The 21,109-nt window shown below is 42.9% G+C and overlaps 1 protein-coding gene across 3 annotated transcripts in view; it reads right to left on the bottom strand.

Moving 5' to 3' along the window:
- Positions 1-21,109, bottom strand: part of LOC117527701 (potassium channel subfamily T member 2) — a 166,170-nt gene that overhangs the window by 121,105 nt on the left and 23,956 nt on the right. For all 3 annotated transcript variants that reach the window (XM_034190159.1, XM_034190160.1, XM_034190161.1), the window contains exons 2-3: positions 17,419-17,498; positions 8,624-8,726 (exon numbers count right to left, since the gene is read on the bottom strand). In XM_034190159.1, coding sequence (XP_034046050.1) covers positions 8,624-8,726; positions 17,419-17,498 — 183 coding nt within the window. The remainder of the gene's footprint in view (positions 1-8,623; positions 8,727-17,418; positions 17,499-21,109) is intronic.

Raw genomic sequence — 21,109 nt, 5'->3', positions numbered from 1 at the left:
AATGAAAATACAATGTTTGATTGTTACAAAATCTTCGCTACCCCAGTATGTAGGTATTGTAGGAGCATGATACATGTACGAGAAGAACTGCATCTCACAATTCATGTTTTAGTGTTAACTATTTTATGGGATATGAAAAGATTTGATTTTCCAATGTATTGCCATAATTTCTGTCCTGACATATCAATATTAAACTGACAGAAATAATTTGGAAATATCTGGAAATGACCATACTATATGACAAAGTTATTGCGAGCAAAATCTTTAAGGACTGTGTGCTACCAGTAAAAATTATTATTTTATGAAATTGTACATGATGTGTTTTTATGTTAACAAATTTAGAGGGTGAGACTTGAAGTTTTTTGAAAAAAAATTTTGACCATTTTTATGGACCACCCTAAATATATATATATATATATATATATATATATATATATATATATATATATATATATATATATATATATATATATATGTTGTGTGGGCCGCTGAAGAGGAGGTACTGCTGGCCCACCACCAGAGGGCGCCCTGCCTGAAGTGCGGGCTTCAGGCACGAGAGGGCGCAGCCACCTCGCAGGAGCAGCCGGGAGTGACAGCAATCAGTCATCACCACCTCATCAGCATCTGTCACTCATCACCATCCACAATAAAAGCCGGGCAGCAACTCCACCTCCCTGCCGAGAAATCGTCTACCTACAAGGTAAACTCTCAGCCGTAATATAGTATTACAACATATATGTGTTATTCTTGAGATTGTTTGCAGGCGTACGTAGAGTTCATCCGCAGCTGGAGGCTGAGTCGGTAGAACTATGGAGGAGACGATGGATTTCGCTCCTCACCGGATAAGTAACTCACACAGACGCTGCATATAATTGTGATCAGGAGGTGGAGGTGTGTTTCCCACCTACCGACAGGAGAGGACGTTTGCTGACTGTGTTACTGGGTGTGCACACACCCACACTTAACTGTTTCTGCTTCCTGCCAGCAGTACCAGGTCTGACAGCTGGAGACGGTGGCCACCTGGGGACTCAGAACTTGGCAGCTCCGGTGTACTTCAAACCCGTTGGCAGTGGAAATCGTGTGGGACCCGGCGTTTCTCTGGACAGACGTCTTCTATCCTCAACCTGCCCACACGTCACCTTTATACATTGACTGATTTCAAATTCTGTAATTGTCTGTATTTCGTTGTGCACATTCACAACAGTAAAGTTGTTATCTTTTGGCTCATTCCATTGTCCGTTCATTTACGCCCCCTGTTGTGGGTCCGTGTCATTACACTTTTCCAACAGGATTTCTCGGCCAACGTCATGGATTCAGAGAGGCGTCAACCATCAGTTGAACAAGCAATGGAAGAGCAGGGTGCACAGCCGCCAGCAGGAGGCGTCTTAGGTGAGCTGCAGCACGTCTTAACCGCCTTCACTGCTCAGATGGACTTAGTGACCGAGCAGAGCAAAATACTCAATCGCAGGATGGAGGCTCTCACGGCACAGGTGGAAGCGCACGCACAAGGCGCGGCTGCAGCTCCTCCTCCTGCTGTCCTGGTGCCAAATATAGACATTCCACTGGTCGTTCAACGAACCCCCCACTGTCCCCTGAAGCATACATAAGTCCCAAGGAAATGTACGGAGGTTGTGTAGAGATGTGCGCAGACTTCTTAATGCAGTGTTCGCTCGTCTTTGCACAGCGTCCCGTCATGTACACGTCGGACTCTAGCCGGGTGGCTTATGTGATTAATTTGCTTTGAGGTGAGGTACGCGCCTGGACTATGGCGCTTTGGGAGCAGAATTCACGGCTCCTAACGATATATACTGAGTTTGTGAGGGAGTTCAGACTGGTGTTCGATCACCCATAAAAGAGGCAAGACCGCTTCAACGGTGCTGCTGTCTATGAGACAGGGGCGTCGGAGTGCAGCCGAGTATGCAGTCGACTTCCGCATTAGCGGCTGCGAGAGCCGGCTGGAATGCTGCTGCGCTCCGCGCCGCCTTTGTAAACGGACTGTCTCTGGTCCTAAAGGAGCATCTGGTGGCTAAGGATGAGCCGCAGGATTTAGACGGGCTTATCGACCTGGTTATACGATTAGACAATCGGTTAGAAGAACGCCGCCAGGAGCGAGACGAAGGACGTGGCCGGGCACGCGCCATCCCTCTCCCTTCCGGGTCCGAAAAGGTTACACCCTCCCCACGCTCCACAGCCTCAGCGCTCCGTGTGGCAACAGCTCCCCCTGCTGACGTTGCTAGGGAAACGAGCAGGGCCAAAATGAGATCAGATGACAGAATGAGGAGGCTGGCCCACGGGGAGTGTTTTCTCTGCAGCTCAAAAGAGCACATACAGAAAAACTGCCCCAAACGGCCAAAACGACAACACTCGCTTTAAAGACTGGGCTAAGGGTGGGTCAAGAAATTCACGTGGGACACACACGCATTTCAGCACGTCTCCCAGTCACGATCCTGAGTGGGGATCTAACCCTTCAAGCTCCAGCACTGGTGGACACGGGGTCAGAAGGGAATCTGCTGGACAGCAGATGGGCAAGGGAAGTAGGGCTCCCTCTAGTGGCGCTCCCTTCACCATTGAAGGTGCGGGCACTAGATGGCACCCTTCTTCCTTTAATCACACACAAGACACAACCAGTAACTGTGGTGGTGTCTGGGAATCATCAGAAGGAGATTGAGTTTTACATAACTCCTTCTATCTCCCACGTAATTTTGGGCTTCCCATGGATGATTAAACACAATCCCCGGATTGACTGGCCGTGTGGGGTTGTGGCTCAGTGGAGCGAAACCTGCCACCAGGAGTGTTTAGGATCCTTGGTTCCCCCCCGGTTTGACTGCTAACGAGGAGGTTAACGTCCCCCCCAATCTGACAGCGGTGCCTGAGGGGTACCACGATCTTGCTGACGTCTTCAGCAAAGATCTGGCACTCTCTCTTCCCCCGCACCGGCCGTACTATTGTGCCATTGATTTGATCCCGGGCATTGAGTACCTTTTCCAGCAGGCTGTACAACCTCTCATGTCCTGAACGTGAATCAATGGAGACCTACATCCGGGACTCGTTAGCTGCCGGGCTGATCCGGAACTCCACCTCCCCGATGGGTGCTGGTTTCTTTTTTGTGGGCAAGAAAGACGGCGGACTCCATCCATGCATTGATTACAGGGGGCTGAACGAGATTACGGTTCGCAACCGATACCCGCTGCCCCTGTTAGATTCAGTGTTCACGCCCCTGCATGGAGCCAAAATCTTTACGAAACTGGATCTTAGGAATGCTTATCACCTGGTTCGGATCCAGAAGGGAGATGAATGGAAGACGGCATTTAACACCCCGTTAGGTCACTTTGAGTACCTGGTCATGCTGTTTGGCCTCACTAACGCCCCCGCGACGTTCCAAGCCTTGGTAAACGATGTCTTGCGGGACTTCCTGCACCGATTCATCTTCGTATACCTGGACGATATCCTCGTCTTTTCCCCAGATCCTGAGACTCATGTTAAGCATGTACGTCAGGTCCTGCAGCGGTTGTTGGAGAACCGGCTGTTTGTGAAGGGTGAGAAGTGCGAGTTCCACCGCACTACTTTGTTCTTCCTGGGGTTCATAATCTCCTCCAACTCCGTCACCCCTGATCCAGCCAAGGTTGCGGCGGTGAGAGATTGGCCCCAACCAACAAGCCGTAGGAAGCTGCAACAGTTCCTCGGCTTTGCAAATTTCTACAGGAGGTTCATTAAGGGCTACAGTCATGTGGTTAGTCCCCTGACAGCCCTGACCTCCTCTAAGGTCCCCTTCACCTGGTCGGATCGGTGTAAGGCCGCGTTTAGGGAGTTGAAACGCCGGTTTTCGACTGCACCAGTTCTGGTGCAGCCCGATCCTAGCCGCCAGTTTATAGTTGAAGTGGATGCCTCTGACTCAGGGATAGGAGCCGTGCTGTCCCAGAGCAGGGAGTCCGATAAGGTCCTCCACCCCGTGCCTATTTCTCCCGCAGGTTGACCCCGGCAGAAAGGAACTATGACATCGGCAATCGGGAACTCCTAGCGGTGAAAGAGGCTCTTGAGGAGTGGAGACACCTGTTGGAGGGAGCTGCGGTACCATTTACAGTTTTCACGGACCATTGGAACCTGGAGTACATCCGGACCGTCAAGCGGCTGAACCCCAGGCAAGCCTGCTGGTCACTGTTCTTTGGGCGTTTTGACTTCCAGATCACCTACCGCCCCGGGACCAAGAATCGACGATCTGACGCCTTGTCCCGGGTACACGAAGAGGAAGTCAAAACCGAGAGGTCAGATCGACCGGAAACCGTCATCCCCGAGTCCAATATCGTGGCCACCCTCACCTGGGACGTGGAAAAGACCATCCGGGAGGCCCTGGCACGGAACCCGGACCCGGGGAACGGCCCTAAGAACAAACTCTATGTCCCACCAGAGGCCAGAGCTGCAGTCCTGGACTTCTGTCACGGTTCCAAGCTCTCCTGTCACCCAGGGGTGCGAACAACTGTGGCAGTGGTCCGGCAGCGCTTCTGGTGGGCGTCCATGGAGGCTGACGTCCGGGAATACGTCCAGGCCTGTACCACCTGCGCCAGGGGCAAGGCTGATCACCAGAAGACACAAGGACTCCTCCAGCTGCTACCGGTGCCTCATCGCCCCTGGTCCCACATCGGCCTGGACTTCGTCACGGGCCTCCCACCGTCCCAGGGCATGACTACCATCCTCACGATAGTGGACTGGTTCTCCAAGGCGGCCCACTTCGTTTCCCTCCCGAAGCTCCCAACGACCCAGGAGACAGCAGACCTCCTGGTCCAAAATGTTGTACATCTGCATGGGATTCCTTCAGACATCGTCTCCAACCATGGTCCCCAGTTCTCCTCGCAAGTCTGGAGGAGTTTCTGTAGGGAACTGGGGGCCACCGTAAGCCTCTCGTCCGGGTACCATCCCCAGGCGAACGGACAGGCAGAGCGGGTGAACCAGGAGCTGGAGCAGGCCATCCGCTGCGTGACCTCCGAGCACCCAATGGCCTGGAGCAACCATCTGGCATGGATCGAGTACACTCAAAACAGCCAAATATCATCTGCCACCGGCCTCTCCCTGTTCGAGGTATGTTTGGGGTACCAGCCCCCATTGTTTCCGCTCACGGAGGGAGAGGTCGGTGTGCCCTCGGTCCAGGCCGACCTGAGGAGGTGCCGTCGGGTGTGGCGCACTACCCGCTCTGCCCTGCTCAAAGCCCGGACGAGGGCCAAGGCCCATGCGGACCACCAGCGTTCCCCGGCCCCTGCATACCAGCCCGGGCAGGAGGTTTGGTTATCTACGAAGGACATCCCACTCGTTCCAGCTGTCACTCATCACCATCCACAATAAAAGCCAGGCAGCAACTCCACCTCTCTGCCGAGAAATCGTCTACCTACAAGGTAAACTCTCAGCCGTAATACAGTATTACAACGTATACATGTTATTCTTGAGATTGTTTGCAGGCGTACGTAGAGTTCATCCGCAGTTGGAGGCTGAGTCGGTGGAACTGTGGAGGAGACGATGGATTTCGCTCCTCACCGGATAAGTAACTCACACAGACGCTGCATATAATTGTGATCAGGAGGTGGAGGTGTGTTTCCCACCTACCGACAAGAGAGGACGTTTGCTGACTGTGTTACTGGGTGTGCACACACCCACACCTAACTGTTTCTGCTTCCTGCCAGCAGTACCAGGTCTGACAGCTGGAGAGGGTGGCCACCTGGGGACTCAGGACTTGGCAGCTCCGGTGTACTTCAGACCTGTTGACAGTGGAAATCGTGTGGGACCCGGCGTTTCTCTGGACAGACGTCTTCTATCCTCGAGCCTGCCCACACGTCACCGTTATACACTGACTGATTTCAAATTCTGTAATTGTCTGTATTTCGTTGTGCACATTCACAACAGTAAAGTTGTTATCTTTTGGCTCATTCCATTGTCCGTTCATTTACGCCCCCTGTTGTGGGTCCGTGTCATTACACTTTCCCAACACTTTCCCAACTTTCCCAACATATATATATATATATATATATATATATATATATATATATATATATATATATATATATATATATATATATATGTTTAGGTGCACTGGATATCCTTTTTAATACAACACCGTTTTAGGGCCACATTGAGTTTTTTTTTTTTGTTTGTCTTTTAGACTTCGAGCAAAAAGTAAAAATATTCTGAGAATAAAGTCATAATATTATGAGAATAAAGTCGCAATTTTATGAGAAAAACTTAATGAAGTTGGGACGTTTTATAAAATGTAAATAAAAACAGAATACAATGATTTGCAAATCCTATTCAACCGATATTCAACAGAATACACCACAAAGACAAGATATTTCATAATCAAACTGATAGATTTTATTGCTTTTGTGCAAATATTTGCTCATCTTGAAATGGATGCCTGCAACACATTTCAAAAAAGTTAAGACGGGGCAACAAAAGACTGGCAAAATTGATGAATGCTCAAAGAACACCTATTTGGAAACAGGTGAGTGTCATGATTGGGTATAAAAGGAGCATCCCCAAAAGGCTCAGCCATTCACAAGCAAAGATGGGGTGAGGATCACCACTTTGTGAACAACTGCGTGAAAAAATAGTCCAACAGTTTAAGAACAATGTTTCTCAATGTTCATTTGCAACGAATTTAGGGATTCCATCATCTACAGTTCATAATATAATCAGAAGATTCAGATAATCTGGAGAACTTTCTACACATAAGCAGCAGGACCGAAAATCAACACTGAATGCCCGTGACCTTCGATCCCTCAGGCGGCACTGCATTAAAAACCAACATCATTGTGTAAAGGATCTTACCGCGTGGGCTCAGGAACACTTCAGAAAACCATAGTCAGTTAACACAGTTCGTCACTATATCTACGAGTGCAAGTTAAAACTCTACCATGCAAAGCGAAAGCCATACATCAACATCCAGAAACGCCACCGCCTTCTCTGGGTCCGAGCTCATTTGAAATGGACAGATGCAAAGTGGAAAAGTGTGCTGTAGTCTGATGAGTCCACATTTCAAATTGTTTTTGGAAATCATGGACGTCGTGTCCTCTGGACAAAAGAGGGAAAAGGCCATCCAGATTGTTACCAGCACAAAGTTCAAAAGCCAGCATCTTTGATGGTATGGGGGTGGGAAAGTGCCCATGGCATGGGCAATTTACACATCTGTGATGGCACCATCAATGCTGAAAGGTACATCCAGGTTTTGGAGCAACACATGCTGCCATCCAAGCAACGTCTTTTTCAGGGACGTCCCTGCTTATTTCAGCAAGACAATGCCAAGCCATATTCTGCACCTGTTACAACAGCGTGGCTTTGTAGTAAAATAGTGCGGGTACTAGACTGGCCTGCCTGCAGTCCAGACATGTGTAGCACATTATGAATCACAAAATATGACAACAGAGACCCCAGACTGTTGAACAACTGAAGTCATACATCATGCAAGAATGGTAAAGAATTCCACCTACAAAGGTTCAACAATTAGTGTCCTCAGTTCCCAAACGCTTATTGAGTGTTGTTAGAAGGAAAGGTGATGTAACACAGTGGTAAACATACCACTGTCCCAGCTTTTTTGAAACATATTGCAGGCATCCATTTCAAAATGAGCAAATATTTGCACAAAAACAATAAAGTTTATCAATTTGAACATTAAATATCTTGTCTTTGTGGTGTATTCAATTGAATATAGGTTGAAGGGGATTTGCAAATCATTGTAATCTGTTTTTATTTACATTTTACACAACATCCCAACGTCACTGGAACTGGGGTTGTATACTAGAAGTGATACCTCTGCAGACTGCCAGTTCCAGCCATCAGGACCTACTAATCACCGGAACTTCAGGCGAAGTGCGTGCAGTTCCTCCTCCGGAACAGACACATTTTCTTGCATATTCTTTTCAATGTTATGATACTAATGATAATGTGGTGCAGATGGGCCAAAAGATTAAGTATTTCCTTGTTTGGAAAATTTATACTGAAGTACAACTTAGCAAAGCGCTCCACAGTTTTTCTGTCATAAAATTACGACTTTATTCCCGTAATATTACGAGTCTTTTTCTCATAAATTTATGACTTTATTCTCATAAATTATGATTTATTCTCATAAATTACGATTTATTCTTGTAATATTGTGACTTTAGTCTCGTAATATTATGAGTTTTTTTCTCATAATCTAAAGTCTCATAAGTCTAAACAAAAAATAAATAAATAAATAAAAACCTCAATGTGGCCCTAAAACACTATCATATTTTATACTGTTATACCTTTATACTTTTATATTTATTTACTCAAAAGCTGTGCACAAGAATTCCAATGTTGCGTGTGAGTACAAATGGCAAATAAAGTCTCTACCTGTCTATCTATCTATACAGATGACATTAAAGTAACTAACTGCCCAGTTTTTCCCCATTTAGTCAAACTGAGCCAAAATATTTTATCACTTTCCTCAATGCATCATCACGCTTCTGGCAGCACAATCACATGTGCGTATTTTTAAACACATTCTGTATTTACACGCTGTTATCTCATCTATTGAGCTGATGCACTTGCTGCCCATCAGGCCGCCGTGTTTGCAGACTTTGTCTCACTTGATGAAGCGGCTGTTATCAGCCGTCTTTCTTACCAGTCCTGTCTCGCTTCTTGTGGGTTGTCCAAAAGCACTCTGACAATGTAGAGGAGGCAGCTCAGTACTTTCAGAGAAAAGTTAAACATTCGCACTCGCAGACCTGCAAAGCAAAGAGAGCACAATCAGTCAAAAAAAAAAAAAAAATCAAATAGATTTAATAAATTAAATCATAAAAGCAGTGCATTCACAGTAACAAATTATAATAACCTTCACCAAGGATGTTGTGTTTTCTTGTTTTAGGCAGGATATTTGAAAAACATAAAAATAGATATGTGACGAGGTTGACGCAGATGCATTTTTACAAGTATTTCTTTCAGTGTTTCCATTTGATTTCTTTGGTATTTGTATTTTAGCATTACATAAACCCAACTTGGACTTCCATTTAGTTAAAGGTGTCATAAATGCAATTTTTCACCCAGGGATGATTGGTTTGAATAAATAAATTATTCTCATGATAAACCAAAAATTCAGTTGACAGGATGATAATTGAAAGCTCTTCTAAAAATTAAATAATTTAAGTCCAAGTCTAGTACAAATTAAGTCTCTTTTCGTACAAAATATTCTAAAACTGCTATAAATGTTATGTGCAGACGCAGGTTGAGGAGCGGGCCAACGTCTGACAGAACCCAGCGCTAAATAACCAGAAAGCGGTTCCACAAACAAAACAATTTTATTTCCCCTCTAGTGCAATAATTAGTGTACAACATAAATATTGGGTTTGTCTGGCGGAGTGAAGGACGGCGCGCTCTCCAGCGCCCAAAAGGATCGAAGCCTCGGCGTTTCTGGACTCAGATTCATCGCCAAACACCCCCCAGGTGGACACGACAAACTGACTCTGTGAAGGATGGAAAAGGTGAGGTAAGTCAACAGAGCTACAGCAAATATCTTTCAGAGGCACACACTATCAGCAACACATTCAGGTCTGAATTTAAGCTTTATGTAAATGAGCAGCTTCTCACAACAGGTGGAGGATCATCAGTCCGTACGCCACGGCAGTGAGAAGCAAACTGCACAATTCTCATCAATGTTCAAATATACTGCGTAACAAAATGCCAAATTACTATTAACGACCATTCAGACAATAATCACCTCTGATGTGTGCTGACAGCATGTGTCCCTCACCCATCCTCCTTCACAGGCACGATGTGTCAAACCCTGGCGCGTTCCTCAGCGTCTCACAAACGAACGTCACAAGGTCGTGTTCCCGGCAATTCTGCTTGAACCACTCATGGCTTAAATGCAGAACGCCATCTCATTATCTGCTTCAGCTGAAAGTCTTTAAGTTTACACATGAGCATCATCCACAGGTGCTGCGAGTCAGTAGGCCTGCACGTAAACATCCTCCACAGGTGCAGCTAATAATGCTGATGAGGGTGAAGGACTCTTCTGCCAGCACCTTCTCCACAGACAAAAACCAGTTTGCATACCACCTGGAGAGCAAAGAAAATAAAACAACACAAAAACATCCAGCCAAACCCCCCAACACACAACAATAAAATGTTAATGAAAAAAAAGATGAATGTTGGGTGGTTGTTTAGCAATTAACATAACATCATTATATACCTTGGACTTTTTCTGCACCCCAAACTTAGATTGACTTCCAGCATCCCTGTTTTCACTTAAAAAAAATATTAAAGTTTGACACCAGAAAATAGGGGAATTATAGCTCAACTGATTTCCCACTAACTTAGAGTTGAGTGAGTTGCATCCTAAATTGTAAAAGAAAAGCCGAATCTGTGCAAATTTGTGCAATTTTGTGTAATTCTATTGAATCTGTGCAATTTGATTAATTCTATCCACACACAGCTGATCAGAGAACCTGTTCTGTATTCATTTATGGTATCCTTCCAATGTGCACACTGAGCTGTATTTGGTTGTTTCAGACTGCAACATCCCTGCTATAACTTAATGTTTGTGTCAGTCTTGTTTCATGCTTTATTGTCTCCAGATGGCCATCCCACCTGTGACTGGTCTGCTCAAGGTGTCTTCCTATTTAAAGGGAGATTTCCTTTCCAATATACTCGCTCAGAAGGGGAGCAAAATTCCCATTTTACATTTTATAGTACTTTGAGATGTTTCCTATTGTGGTTTAGCGCAATATAAATAATTTGAATTGGAAGTGAACTGCAGTAAGACACCTTTAACGACAGATAAATAAAGAACTGAGCCTTTAGTCATTATTATCTGCTCTCCAAGTGCCCTAGAGTACTGTAAACAGGATTACGCCATCATTTTTACACGAGGCCAACATACGGCCATCAGGTATTTCAGGTTTATATGCATGTCTCTTATATATTGTGTAAAAATTAGCGAGAAATAAACACTTCTAAAACTGAAAATGCCGTTTTTGGGACCTATTAACACCTCTGAACTTATTTTGCGGATGTTAGCATGGTGACGTCACAGGCTGGTAGCTAGCTGCAAAACTCTGTTTTGTTTGTGTGTAAATATATCCTCTTTGTCATATATTATGTAAAAGACAGTGAGAAATAAATACTTCTAAAACTGAAAACGCCCTTTTTGTAACGTGATAACACATTTTGCGGCATTAGCACGTATGCTAACTCAAAGCTAACTTGCTATGGAGTTAATTTGTCTCATTAATACCAGCAAATGCACAGAGGGTGATCTACAAATATTCCTTGATTTATTGATTCCTTGATAACTTCCGCTTTTGTCAAAAGCTCATGTACACACACACACGCAAAGCCTCCTGCAGACGCTGTTAAAACCTAAATATTGTTTTTGATCGATTGAGTAATAGAGGGGCTTTATTGGACATGTACAAATTGTACGTAAGACAGGAGGATCTTAATAATTAATTAAACAACTGCAAATTATAAAGAGCACAAGGCTCGTACGGCTGAGGGTATTTTAGCACTGTGTTATATTTGAACTTCTAATTACCAAACTCATTGACATGGAATGTGAGTCATAACATTTCCTAGTAGATTCAGCTAAAGAGGTGATTATTGTGAATTTTCAGTACAATTTCTGAACATTTAATTTGCTTCTCATACTGACTCATCACTTTGCGAGTGTGCCTCACTATGAAAACATTTAACAGTGATGGAAATGGAACATTTTTACTGCGACGATGCAGCTGGAAGAGGTCATAAAAATTATATGTACCAAACAGTGACTTAACAGTGGGGTTTTATGAGACATTGCATGTCTGGACACGTTTACCACATGTGTGACAAAGCATGATAAAGGAAAGGAAAGACAACATAGACTGCGTTTTTAGCATTATCAACTAGTGTTAACAAGGTTGAAGACAGGTTAGTTGAAACTATGTATCTGATTTCAATTTCAAGAAGGCACTCAAGCTACATTTTTAAAGTTTATGATTGATTGACTGATTTTTATTGTTTGGTCTACCAGCATCACACATGCCATAAAAATGAACACACCATTCTTCACGTCTTAAACACACAATGCAGAGTATCAGTTCTGGTCAGTAACATATCATCACTGAGTGTCTGTGATCTGATGTGTTACCTGTGCTCATTTTTAACAAAGTTTTGTGAGTAATAACCCATTTTCATACAGCCTCTACAATTAAAACTAATCATGCTTAAAAAATCGTGTTGCGTGAAGGATAGCGCAGTTGCAACGTGACATCTAGTTACAGCGTCTTGTTATCTTACGTGTGGAATAATTATCCCAATTAGTTCCACACATGCAGCGAGCTGCAGATTTTGATTGTTTTTGTAACCTCCTACTCGTGTGTTTCTTCACAAGATTACCAAAAACTAAAGGAAAGAAATGGGCTGCCTCCTGCTTGAGGCAGCAGAGTTATTGGAAGCAAATCAGAGCAAAATCAGGCATGCAGGTTTGGCCTGATTCGGATAAATAACCATTCGTATAAAGGAGTTGATGTGTGTGTGTGTATATATATATATATATGTATGTATATAGTGGCTTGCAAAAGTATTCAGCCCCTTGGTATTTCACACATTTTGTTTATGGCCTTCTCAATATAAAAATTTCTAAAATGATCTTCCTTAGACTCAAACTGAAAATAAATCTCTACAACATCATATAAATAATCATATATATTATCATATAAATTAATTAAAAATATAAAAGCCAAGATGATAGGTTGCATAAGTAATCAGCCCATTTGGTATAATACCTGTAAATAATCAGTTTAATTACCAGTTTTCTTCAGACAAGTCAGGAGATGGATACATGAACATTTCCAAGTCACTGAATATGTCTTGAACTTTATTTACATCAGTTCTGAAGAAATACAAACAATATAACACTCTAGTGTAATCTGTGTGGAGTAGACAGTTCTCCAAAACTGAGTGACTGCATGGAAATGTTCATGTATCCATCCCCTGAGTTGTCTGAATAGAACTGGCAATAAAACTGATTATTTACAGGTATTATACCAAAGGGGCCCATTACTTATTCAACCCATCATCTTGGCTTTTATATTTTTAATTAATTTATAGAGAGCAGTGGTGGCGGTGTGGTTGGTTGGTTGTGTTATCTGGGGGGTGGGGTGGGGGTGGGGTTGCATTGCAGAGGCAGCACAATGATGAGCTGTTTCATTGTTAAAAGATTGTATTCTTAATTATGTTCATGGAATACTGAAACACGCACTGGATGCGGCTTTGCAGATTTCTTTGTAGTGTAAATGCTTGAACACTTATGCCTTGAATAAATTGTTTTGAAAACGTACACATCAAAAACTTCGTAGCTCCGAGGAACCACGAACAGCTCACACTTTTTCCGATAAAGCAAGATGACAATGGTTTGCATAATGCAGCATTAAATTTATACCAAAATAAGACACTCTTTGTGACTAATTAATGTTGATTACATGCACATCCTTTGACATGTTTAACCAGTGACTGGCACCTTAACAATACTAATAATTAGAAAAAACTGAAGAAATATACTCAACAAAAATATAAACGCAACACTTTTGGTTTTGCTCCCATTTTGTATGAGATGAACTCAAAGATCTAAAACTTTTTCCACATACACAATATCACCATTTCCCTCAAATATTGTTCACAAACCAGTCTAAATCTGTGATAGTGAGCACTTCTCCTTTGCTGAGATAATCCATTGCACGCTCCCTGGTTGACATTCCTGCTGTCAGCATGCCAATTGCACGCTCCCTCAAATCTTGCGACATCTGTGGCATTGTGCTGTGTGATAAAACTGCACCTTTCAGAGTGGCCTTTTATTGTGGGCAGTCTAAGGCACACCTGTGCACTAATCATGGTGTCTAATCAGCATCTTGATATGGCACACCTGTGAGGTGGGATGGATTATCTCAGCAAAGGAGAAGTGCTCACTATCACAGATTTAGACTGGTTTGTGAACAATATTTGAGGGAAATGGTGATATTGTGTATGTGGAAAAAGTTTTAGATCTTTGAGTTCATCTCATGCAAAACCAAAAGTGTTGCGTTTATATTTTTGTTGAGTGTATGAGTCCATCCTTCATTGTTGGTGAGACAAAAGAGCTGTCAAAAACATACTGAACAAAATTTAAACCTGATTAAGCTGTTTGTCTTTTGTTCAAGGTGAGTTTTTAGGAATACTCTGTTTTTTAATTTTCTTAATGAGAAAATAAAAATGATGGGAAAGCTTTTCTAGAAATTAGCCACTACAGTAACGGGCCAATTTATTAGGTACTTTATTAGGTATTTGCTAGCACCAATCTGGACCCCTTTAGCCTTCAGAATGGCCTGAGTTTCCATGGAATAGATTCAATAAGGTGCTGGAAAAAAATCCTCAGATTTTGGTCCATACTAATATGACAGTATCATGCAGCTTCTGCACCATTAGTCCTCCACCAGCAGCCTGAATGTTTGATATAAGGCAGAATGGGTCAGTGCCTTCACGCTGCTAATGCCACATTCTGACCCTACATCTGAATAATTCATAAAAAAAAAAAAAATCAGCATCCATGAGACCAGGAAACATGTTTGAACCCATGTCTGCTGTAAACTTAGTGTCCTGTTGGTAGCTGACAGGAGTTTCACCCGGTGATCATCTGCTGTTGTAGCCCATCTGCTCCAAGGTTCTTCCTGCGGTGCATTCAGAAATGAATAGAATTTGAACCCTTACATAATATCGTGGGATTTGACCATATATGGGGGCAGAGTGTGGGAGTTTCAGCACAAACCGTTCAGCCCCACTCGGTAAACATACGTGGTCTATTAGATAATAAACCGACCCTTTTATTTTTTTTTAACTATATGGATTTGAATGACGTGCGGTTGCACCAATCATGCTTGAACCCTCGTGCGCATGCGTGAGTTTTTTCACGCGTGTCGGTGACGTCATTTCCCTGTGGGCAGGCCTTGAGTGAGATGTGGTCCCGCCCTCTCGGCTGAATTCCTTTGTGTCACAAGCTGCTCGAGACGGCGTGCGTTGCTTTATCAACATTTTTTCTGGACCTGTGAGGAATATCCGAGTGGACACTATTCGAGAAATTAAGCTGGTTTTCGGTGAAAAGTTTAACGGCTGATGAGAGATTATGGGGTGTTTCTGTCGGTGTAAGGACTTCCCACAGAGCAGGACGTTGTGCAGCGCTTCCAGGCGCCGTCGTCGGCCTGTTTCGACCTGAAAACATCCTAATTTAAGGCTCTGTTGACCCAGGACGTCGTGAGAGAACAGAGAAGATTCAGAAGAGGCCGGCATGAGGACTTTATGCGGACATTCCACTGTTTAAGGACATTTTTTAATGAAAGACGTGCCCGCAAATTCGTCGAGTCGTTTCCGTGACGACTCGGCGAATCTGTGTGCGCCGCGACAGGAAAAACACCTACGTGTTGAAAACCATTTGTAAAATTCAGGCGGCTTTTGATGGCTTTCAACAAGTGAGTAACTGAGAAATTGTTTAACAGCTTGGGCATGTTCCAACTTGTCCGTTAAGGTTTCCAACGGAGGTGTTTTTCCTGTCGCGACCCCCCGCGGTCGGGTCCAGCCCGACACGCGACTCTGCCCGCACGTTCTTTCATTACAAAATGTCCGTTAACAATGGAATGTCCAAATAAACTCCTCATGCCGACTTCTTCTGAAAGTTCTCTGTTCTCTGATGACTTACTGGGTCAACAGAGCCTGAAATGTGGAAGTTTTCAACTTGAAACGCCGAGACGCTGCCGCCTCGAAGCGCAGATCGCCGTCAGGCATCATGGGCCATCCTTACGGCGACACTACCAGACCAAAATCTCTCATCAGCCGTTAAAATTTTTACCGAAAACCAGCTGAATTTATCGAATGGTGTCCACTCAGTTGTGCCTTACAGTTTTGAAAACATTTTTATCAAACAAAGCGGCAGTCTCTGAGCCATTCCTAAACAATGAAAAAAACGACGAGAGGGTGGGCCACTCCTCACTCAAAGACTGCCCACAGGCGAATGACGTAACCGACAGGCGTGAAAAAACTCTTGCATGCCCACGAGGGTTCAAGCAGTCTGATGTAATCACACGTGATTCAAATCCATATGGTTTTTGAAAAAAATAATAAGGTCGGATACTTTTCTAATAGACCTCGTAAAATCATACTCGTTGTCACCTAGTGGACCTGCCGGTTTAAAATGGTCTCCGCTGAAACCCCCATCCTCCGAATGGGGATTAGTCGCTTCTCACAAATAGCGTCAATTCTAACGGGAAAATGGTGTACTGTTTTGTTTACGGATGCAATCACAGAAGCAGTCGTGAAAAGTGCTGCTTTTTCAGTTCCCAGTGGAGAAGGGAAGACGAGGAAAATGGGAGAGGTCGTGTCAGTGTTAGCCTACATACCTAACCAGAGTAGTGTGTTCGCTCGCCTGCAAAACCGCATTGATACGTTTGAGCTCCGGGTCATAAACAACACGCAACACATGTCCACTTTCCACCGCATCGTCACTTTTTCTTTGCATTTTTCCCTTTGTTTGTGTGTAATTTACACAAAAACTCAGAGAAAGTGCCATGTTTCGTTACCCGGAAGTAGAGAAATTACATCATATGCATGACATTTTACCACTGAATATCTCTGAGATGTTTCTACAGTTTAATTGGAGTCCACCTGGGGTAAATTCCGTTGAATAGACATGATTTGGAAAAGCACACAATTGAAAAAAAATATATATATATATATATATATATATATATATATGGTCCCACAGTTGACAGTGCATGTCAGAGCCCAAACCAACACTGATTCAACTTAAATACTTAAGTTCAATTGCTGCCTTAAAAACCCCACTCAACTCAACTTCAGGAAAAGCTTTTATTCAACTCAAGAAGCTAAGTTATAAATTGCCATAAAAGCTTTTCCTAAAGTTGAGTTGAGTGGGGTTTTAAGGCAGCAATTGAACTTAAGTATTTAAGTTGAATCACCCTGATGATTTTTATAGTGTTGGTTTGCGGATCTGCATGTTGAATTGGCAAACGTTTTACACCGGATGCCCTTCCTGACGCAACTCCACATTACATGGAGAAATGTGCAGTGGCAGTTCTACACTGAATTACTCCTTGGGTGAGACCCCCTATAGAACTACACATTGTAGCTTTACGAAAATATAGACAAAATTCAGTGTAAGTTGATCTTTTTAATTTAACATATAATTTGGTGTGTTACTGACCTGCTATTCACAAAAACAGCAGTACTGTACTTTACATCACACATTTAAAAAAGTCAAAATGATTGTCAAAATTAAAAAAGAAAACAAAACAAAAACAAACAAACAAACAAAAAAACACAAACAAACAAAAAATCAGTGAATTACTAAAAACAATTACTAAAAACAATGCAATAAAGCAACAGGTGCAAACTCACTGGATCTTTGGTTTTTGATGAAGAACAGCTTGAGGCGCTCCTTGAAAGTGTTCTCATTCACATAGAACTCTACTTGCACCCTGAGAGAGAGAGAGAGAGATGAACAGAGAGATGGGCACAGAGGGAAGGAGGTGAGGGGAATAAAAAGAAGAAAAGTATGCAAGAGATGCTGCAGGAGTTCAACAATAAAAATACTTATTTTCAAAGTCAAAAGTCAAAAAGGCCAAAGAGAAGAATCAAGGGAAGGCTGAGAAACAGAGGGGAGCAGAAAAGTGCAACTGAACAACCCGGCTGATATTAAAGGATAAAAATTATTTGAGCATAGAAAAGTAGAGAAAGAAGACACATGGTTGACAGCATTATAGACTAATGGGTTTTGGAAATGCTTGTCTGCCCATACGGCCAGACAGCTGCAGTCAGTCTCGTTATATCCACTGATTAAATATAGAGCAACAAATTACTTCCCTCTGATGTTTTCGCTGAACATAGGAGGTCATAATTACTGCTGTTTCTGCCTTTCTATTCTGGCACCCTCCTGTTAGAGAGACACACACGCGCGCACACACACCCACTGTAGGTGCATGAGATGAGGATGCACAACCCTGCAACTATGTCATATTAGGCCGTTTGCACGCTCATCTGGCACGGACGCTCACAGGGAGCCAGAATGAACATGACACGGAGACACACACACAGACAGGTTTTACACGTGCATGAACTGAAAACCAGACAGACTGATGGGGGCTGTGTCCACCACCGCCGGACCACCTGAAGGGAGATTTCTCAGTGACTGCGCTCTGCTTTCATCCCATGGAGGAAAGTGTGGATGACTCAGGCTAAAGAGGAAAAAAGGCAAACCTGACTCTCCGGTGGTCTTTCCACAATGTGCCCAGATGAAAGGAAAGCAGAACAACTGCAATCTATTGTCCTGTCTGCAGGAAGTGGTTTTGTGGTGGCGCTGGGGTTCCAGAGTGACACTATACCTGCACCCCACACGGTCAGATACACGCAACTAAAGTAAGGATAATAATAATAATAATAATAATAATAATAATAATAATAAATGGGTATTCGTGCAAAATTTTGTCTGTTCTTTTTTTTAGGTGGGGGGGCCTCTTGGACGGGGGGGGGGGGGGGGGGCTCTTGGTCTGGGGAGTAATTCAGTGTAGAATTGCCACTGCTACTGATATCCAAGCATTATAATATAATTTTACAAGTTTTTTTTTAACAAATATTTTTACAAAGGTTACAAATACGGCGTTTTTGGATTTAGACATATTTATTCCTTGCTCGCTTTTACATAATACATGAGAACCATGTTAGACTTTCACAGAAATGCAACGATTTTGGAGTGTTTTTCACCATGTTGGATTAGCAGCCAGAGAGAGCAGACAGGTGACGTCACCGTGCATCTCTACTCTGATTGGCTGTTACCATCTGCTTCCCAACATCCCTCCGTGATTGATGACATCGCTATGGTCACTATCATAAACCATATGTGTTGATACTGTAAGTCGTTCAAGGCCGGCTGTTCTTTTGACATGATGTCCTTCAGGGGAACTTTTTATTTATTTATTTTTATTAATTTTTTTCGATAATGCGAATTTTGATCATATTGGCGATGTCATAATTTGAATCCCTTATTAAAGGCTAATTAAAGAAAAATTATAGTGCTGCTAATGAAAATTGTTTTATGCTTTAAATCTTAAAAAGCTCAGTGGCTCCATACTTTTAACAAATTTTCCTAATTACCCATACAGTCATAAAAAAAAATTACATTACGACTAACGATGTGCTTACTTTGTGTCCCCCCAGAGCTGTAATCACGCTGTGATATTGGTTCTCAGCTACATCGTGCTTCGTCTGAAGAGATCCACTGTTGTGGCCTCATTTTTAACAACCCCATCACTAAAAGCTTTAACACCCGGACTCCCAAAAGCTAATGACATCGTTTACAACCAAACTCATCAGGTACTCTGCCTCAATGTATTTCCTTCTCAGGTCTCAGATTCATATTCCCAATTTATTGCAGCCTTCGCTTAATACAGATAAGGGGACATGTACTCTTAAATCCAGCCAACTCCATTCTTTAAACACTTTAAAGCCTTTTGTAACTTTGTGAGAAAACGCTGTGCCAGCTTCCTGGGAGAAGACAATAATTTCAGAGGTCATTTTGCCCTTGATGCGTTTCTCTAACCAAGAGCTTTTCCACTTGATTGTACCACAGAAGATGAAAAGTAAAGCAGAAATATCATCCAATAAAGAGCAGAGATGTGGGATAGACTGAGTCAAGATCTGTATACTCTAAGGAGAGGATGAGAGAGAGACAAACATTAAAACCTCATAAAGAGGCATTATTTTAAAAATGAAAGATACAAAAACAAATCAAGGTGGCACCTCTGAGCAAAACACAAACATCAGCCCACAAGGCATAAACAACACACAAAACATAAATAATTATAAATAATGGATCAATTAAACTGCTCTGGGACACTGTCACAGCAGACGCACACGTCGATATGTTCATGCAATATATGCGCAACCGTAAATAAGCAGAAAGAATAAACCCAAAAATTTTCTTTCCCATACACTCCTTATTCAAAATATAAATCTAGAAACTTATTTTGCAGGACAGTCAAATAAAACACCACAGACTATACACAAAGTAGCAGAGACTGTGCGAATTTAAGGCAAAAACTGGTTCAGTCAGCTTGTCTTAAAGAGCCTACAGACGTCCAGACACGGACCTCTGTGACATATGTTACAGAAGTCGATAATGTGGTGTTTCAGACCTGATTGGTGTTTCTATTAGAAGGACAATTTGTACGTGCAGTCAGGGGCAGATCCAGGATTTTGTAAAAGGGGGCACGATGACATGGATTTCAGAAGTGTGTGTGTGTGGGGGGGGGGCACCAAAAAAAAAATGTTAATATTTAGGTGCCATTTCTTGTATTTTGGCACATATTTCACCACAAAATAGAGAAAAGAAACTTTATAACCTGTTTTTTTTATTAATTTGAACGTGTATTGTACGATCTTGAATGTGATGTTATGATGTTATGATGACAACAGAGAACATCTGAAATGACTCTTGCTAAAAAAAATGGTCACAAGCTAAAAATCACAGTCTAATGAATCTGTATCTAGCTGAGTCACTTGTTGCTGAATAGAGGGTTTAGAAACAGCATTCAGCAGGGATTTCTATTTTTTTTTTCTCTATAAAGGGGGGGGGGGGCAATGGAAAATGGAAAACTCGAGAGAGACACAGAATGTGTGCAAACAAACCACAGACATAAATACAGACAGACAGATGGACCTACAGATATGCGGGGGTCGATCTCTGAAAGAGAAAGCGAGAGATCAGCCTTGTTCCTCTGTTGCTTCCACACATGCCGGCTCTCCCTAATGACAACACTGACCATCTAATGGCACAGAGAAACCTCAACCTACGACTGTGCAGCAGCATAGCCTTCACTTAGCAAAACCTTCATATACAACCCCTGGCAAAAATTATGGAATCACCGGCCTCAGAGGATGTTCATTCAGTTGTTTAATTTTGTAGAAAAAAAGCAGATCACAGACATGACACAAAACTAAAGTCATTTCAAATGGCAACTTTCTGGCTTTAAGAAACACTATAAGAAATCAAGAAAAAAAGATTGTGGCAGTCAGTAACGGTTACTTTTTTAGA

The sequence above is a fragment of the Thalassophryne amazonica genome, chromosome 16, assembly GCF_902500255.1.
Source record: "Thalassophryne amazonica chromosome 16, fThaAma1.1, whole genome shotgun sequence".
Taxonomy (NCBI): Eukaryota; Metazoa; Chordata; class Actinopteri; order Batrachoidiformes; family Batrachoididae; genus Thalassophryne; species Thalassophryne amazonica.
Note: the sequence above shows the minus strand (reverse complement) of the source record. Positions and strands in the feature narration are given on the sequence as shown.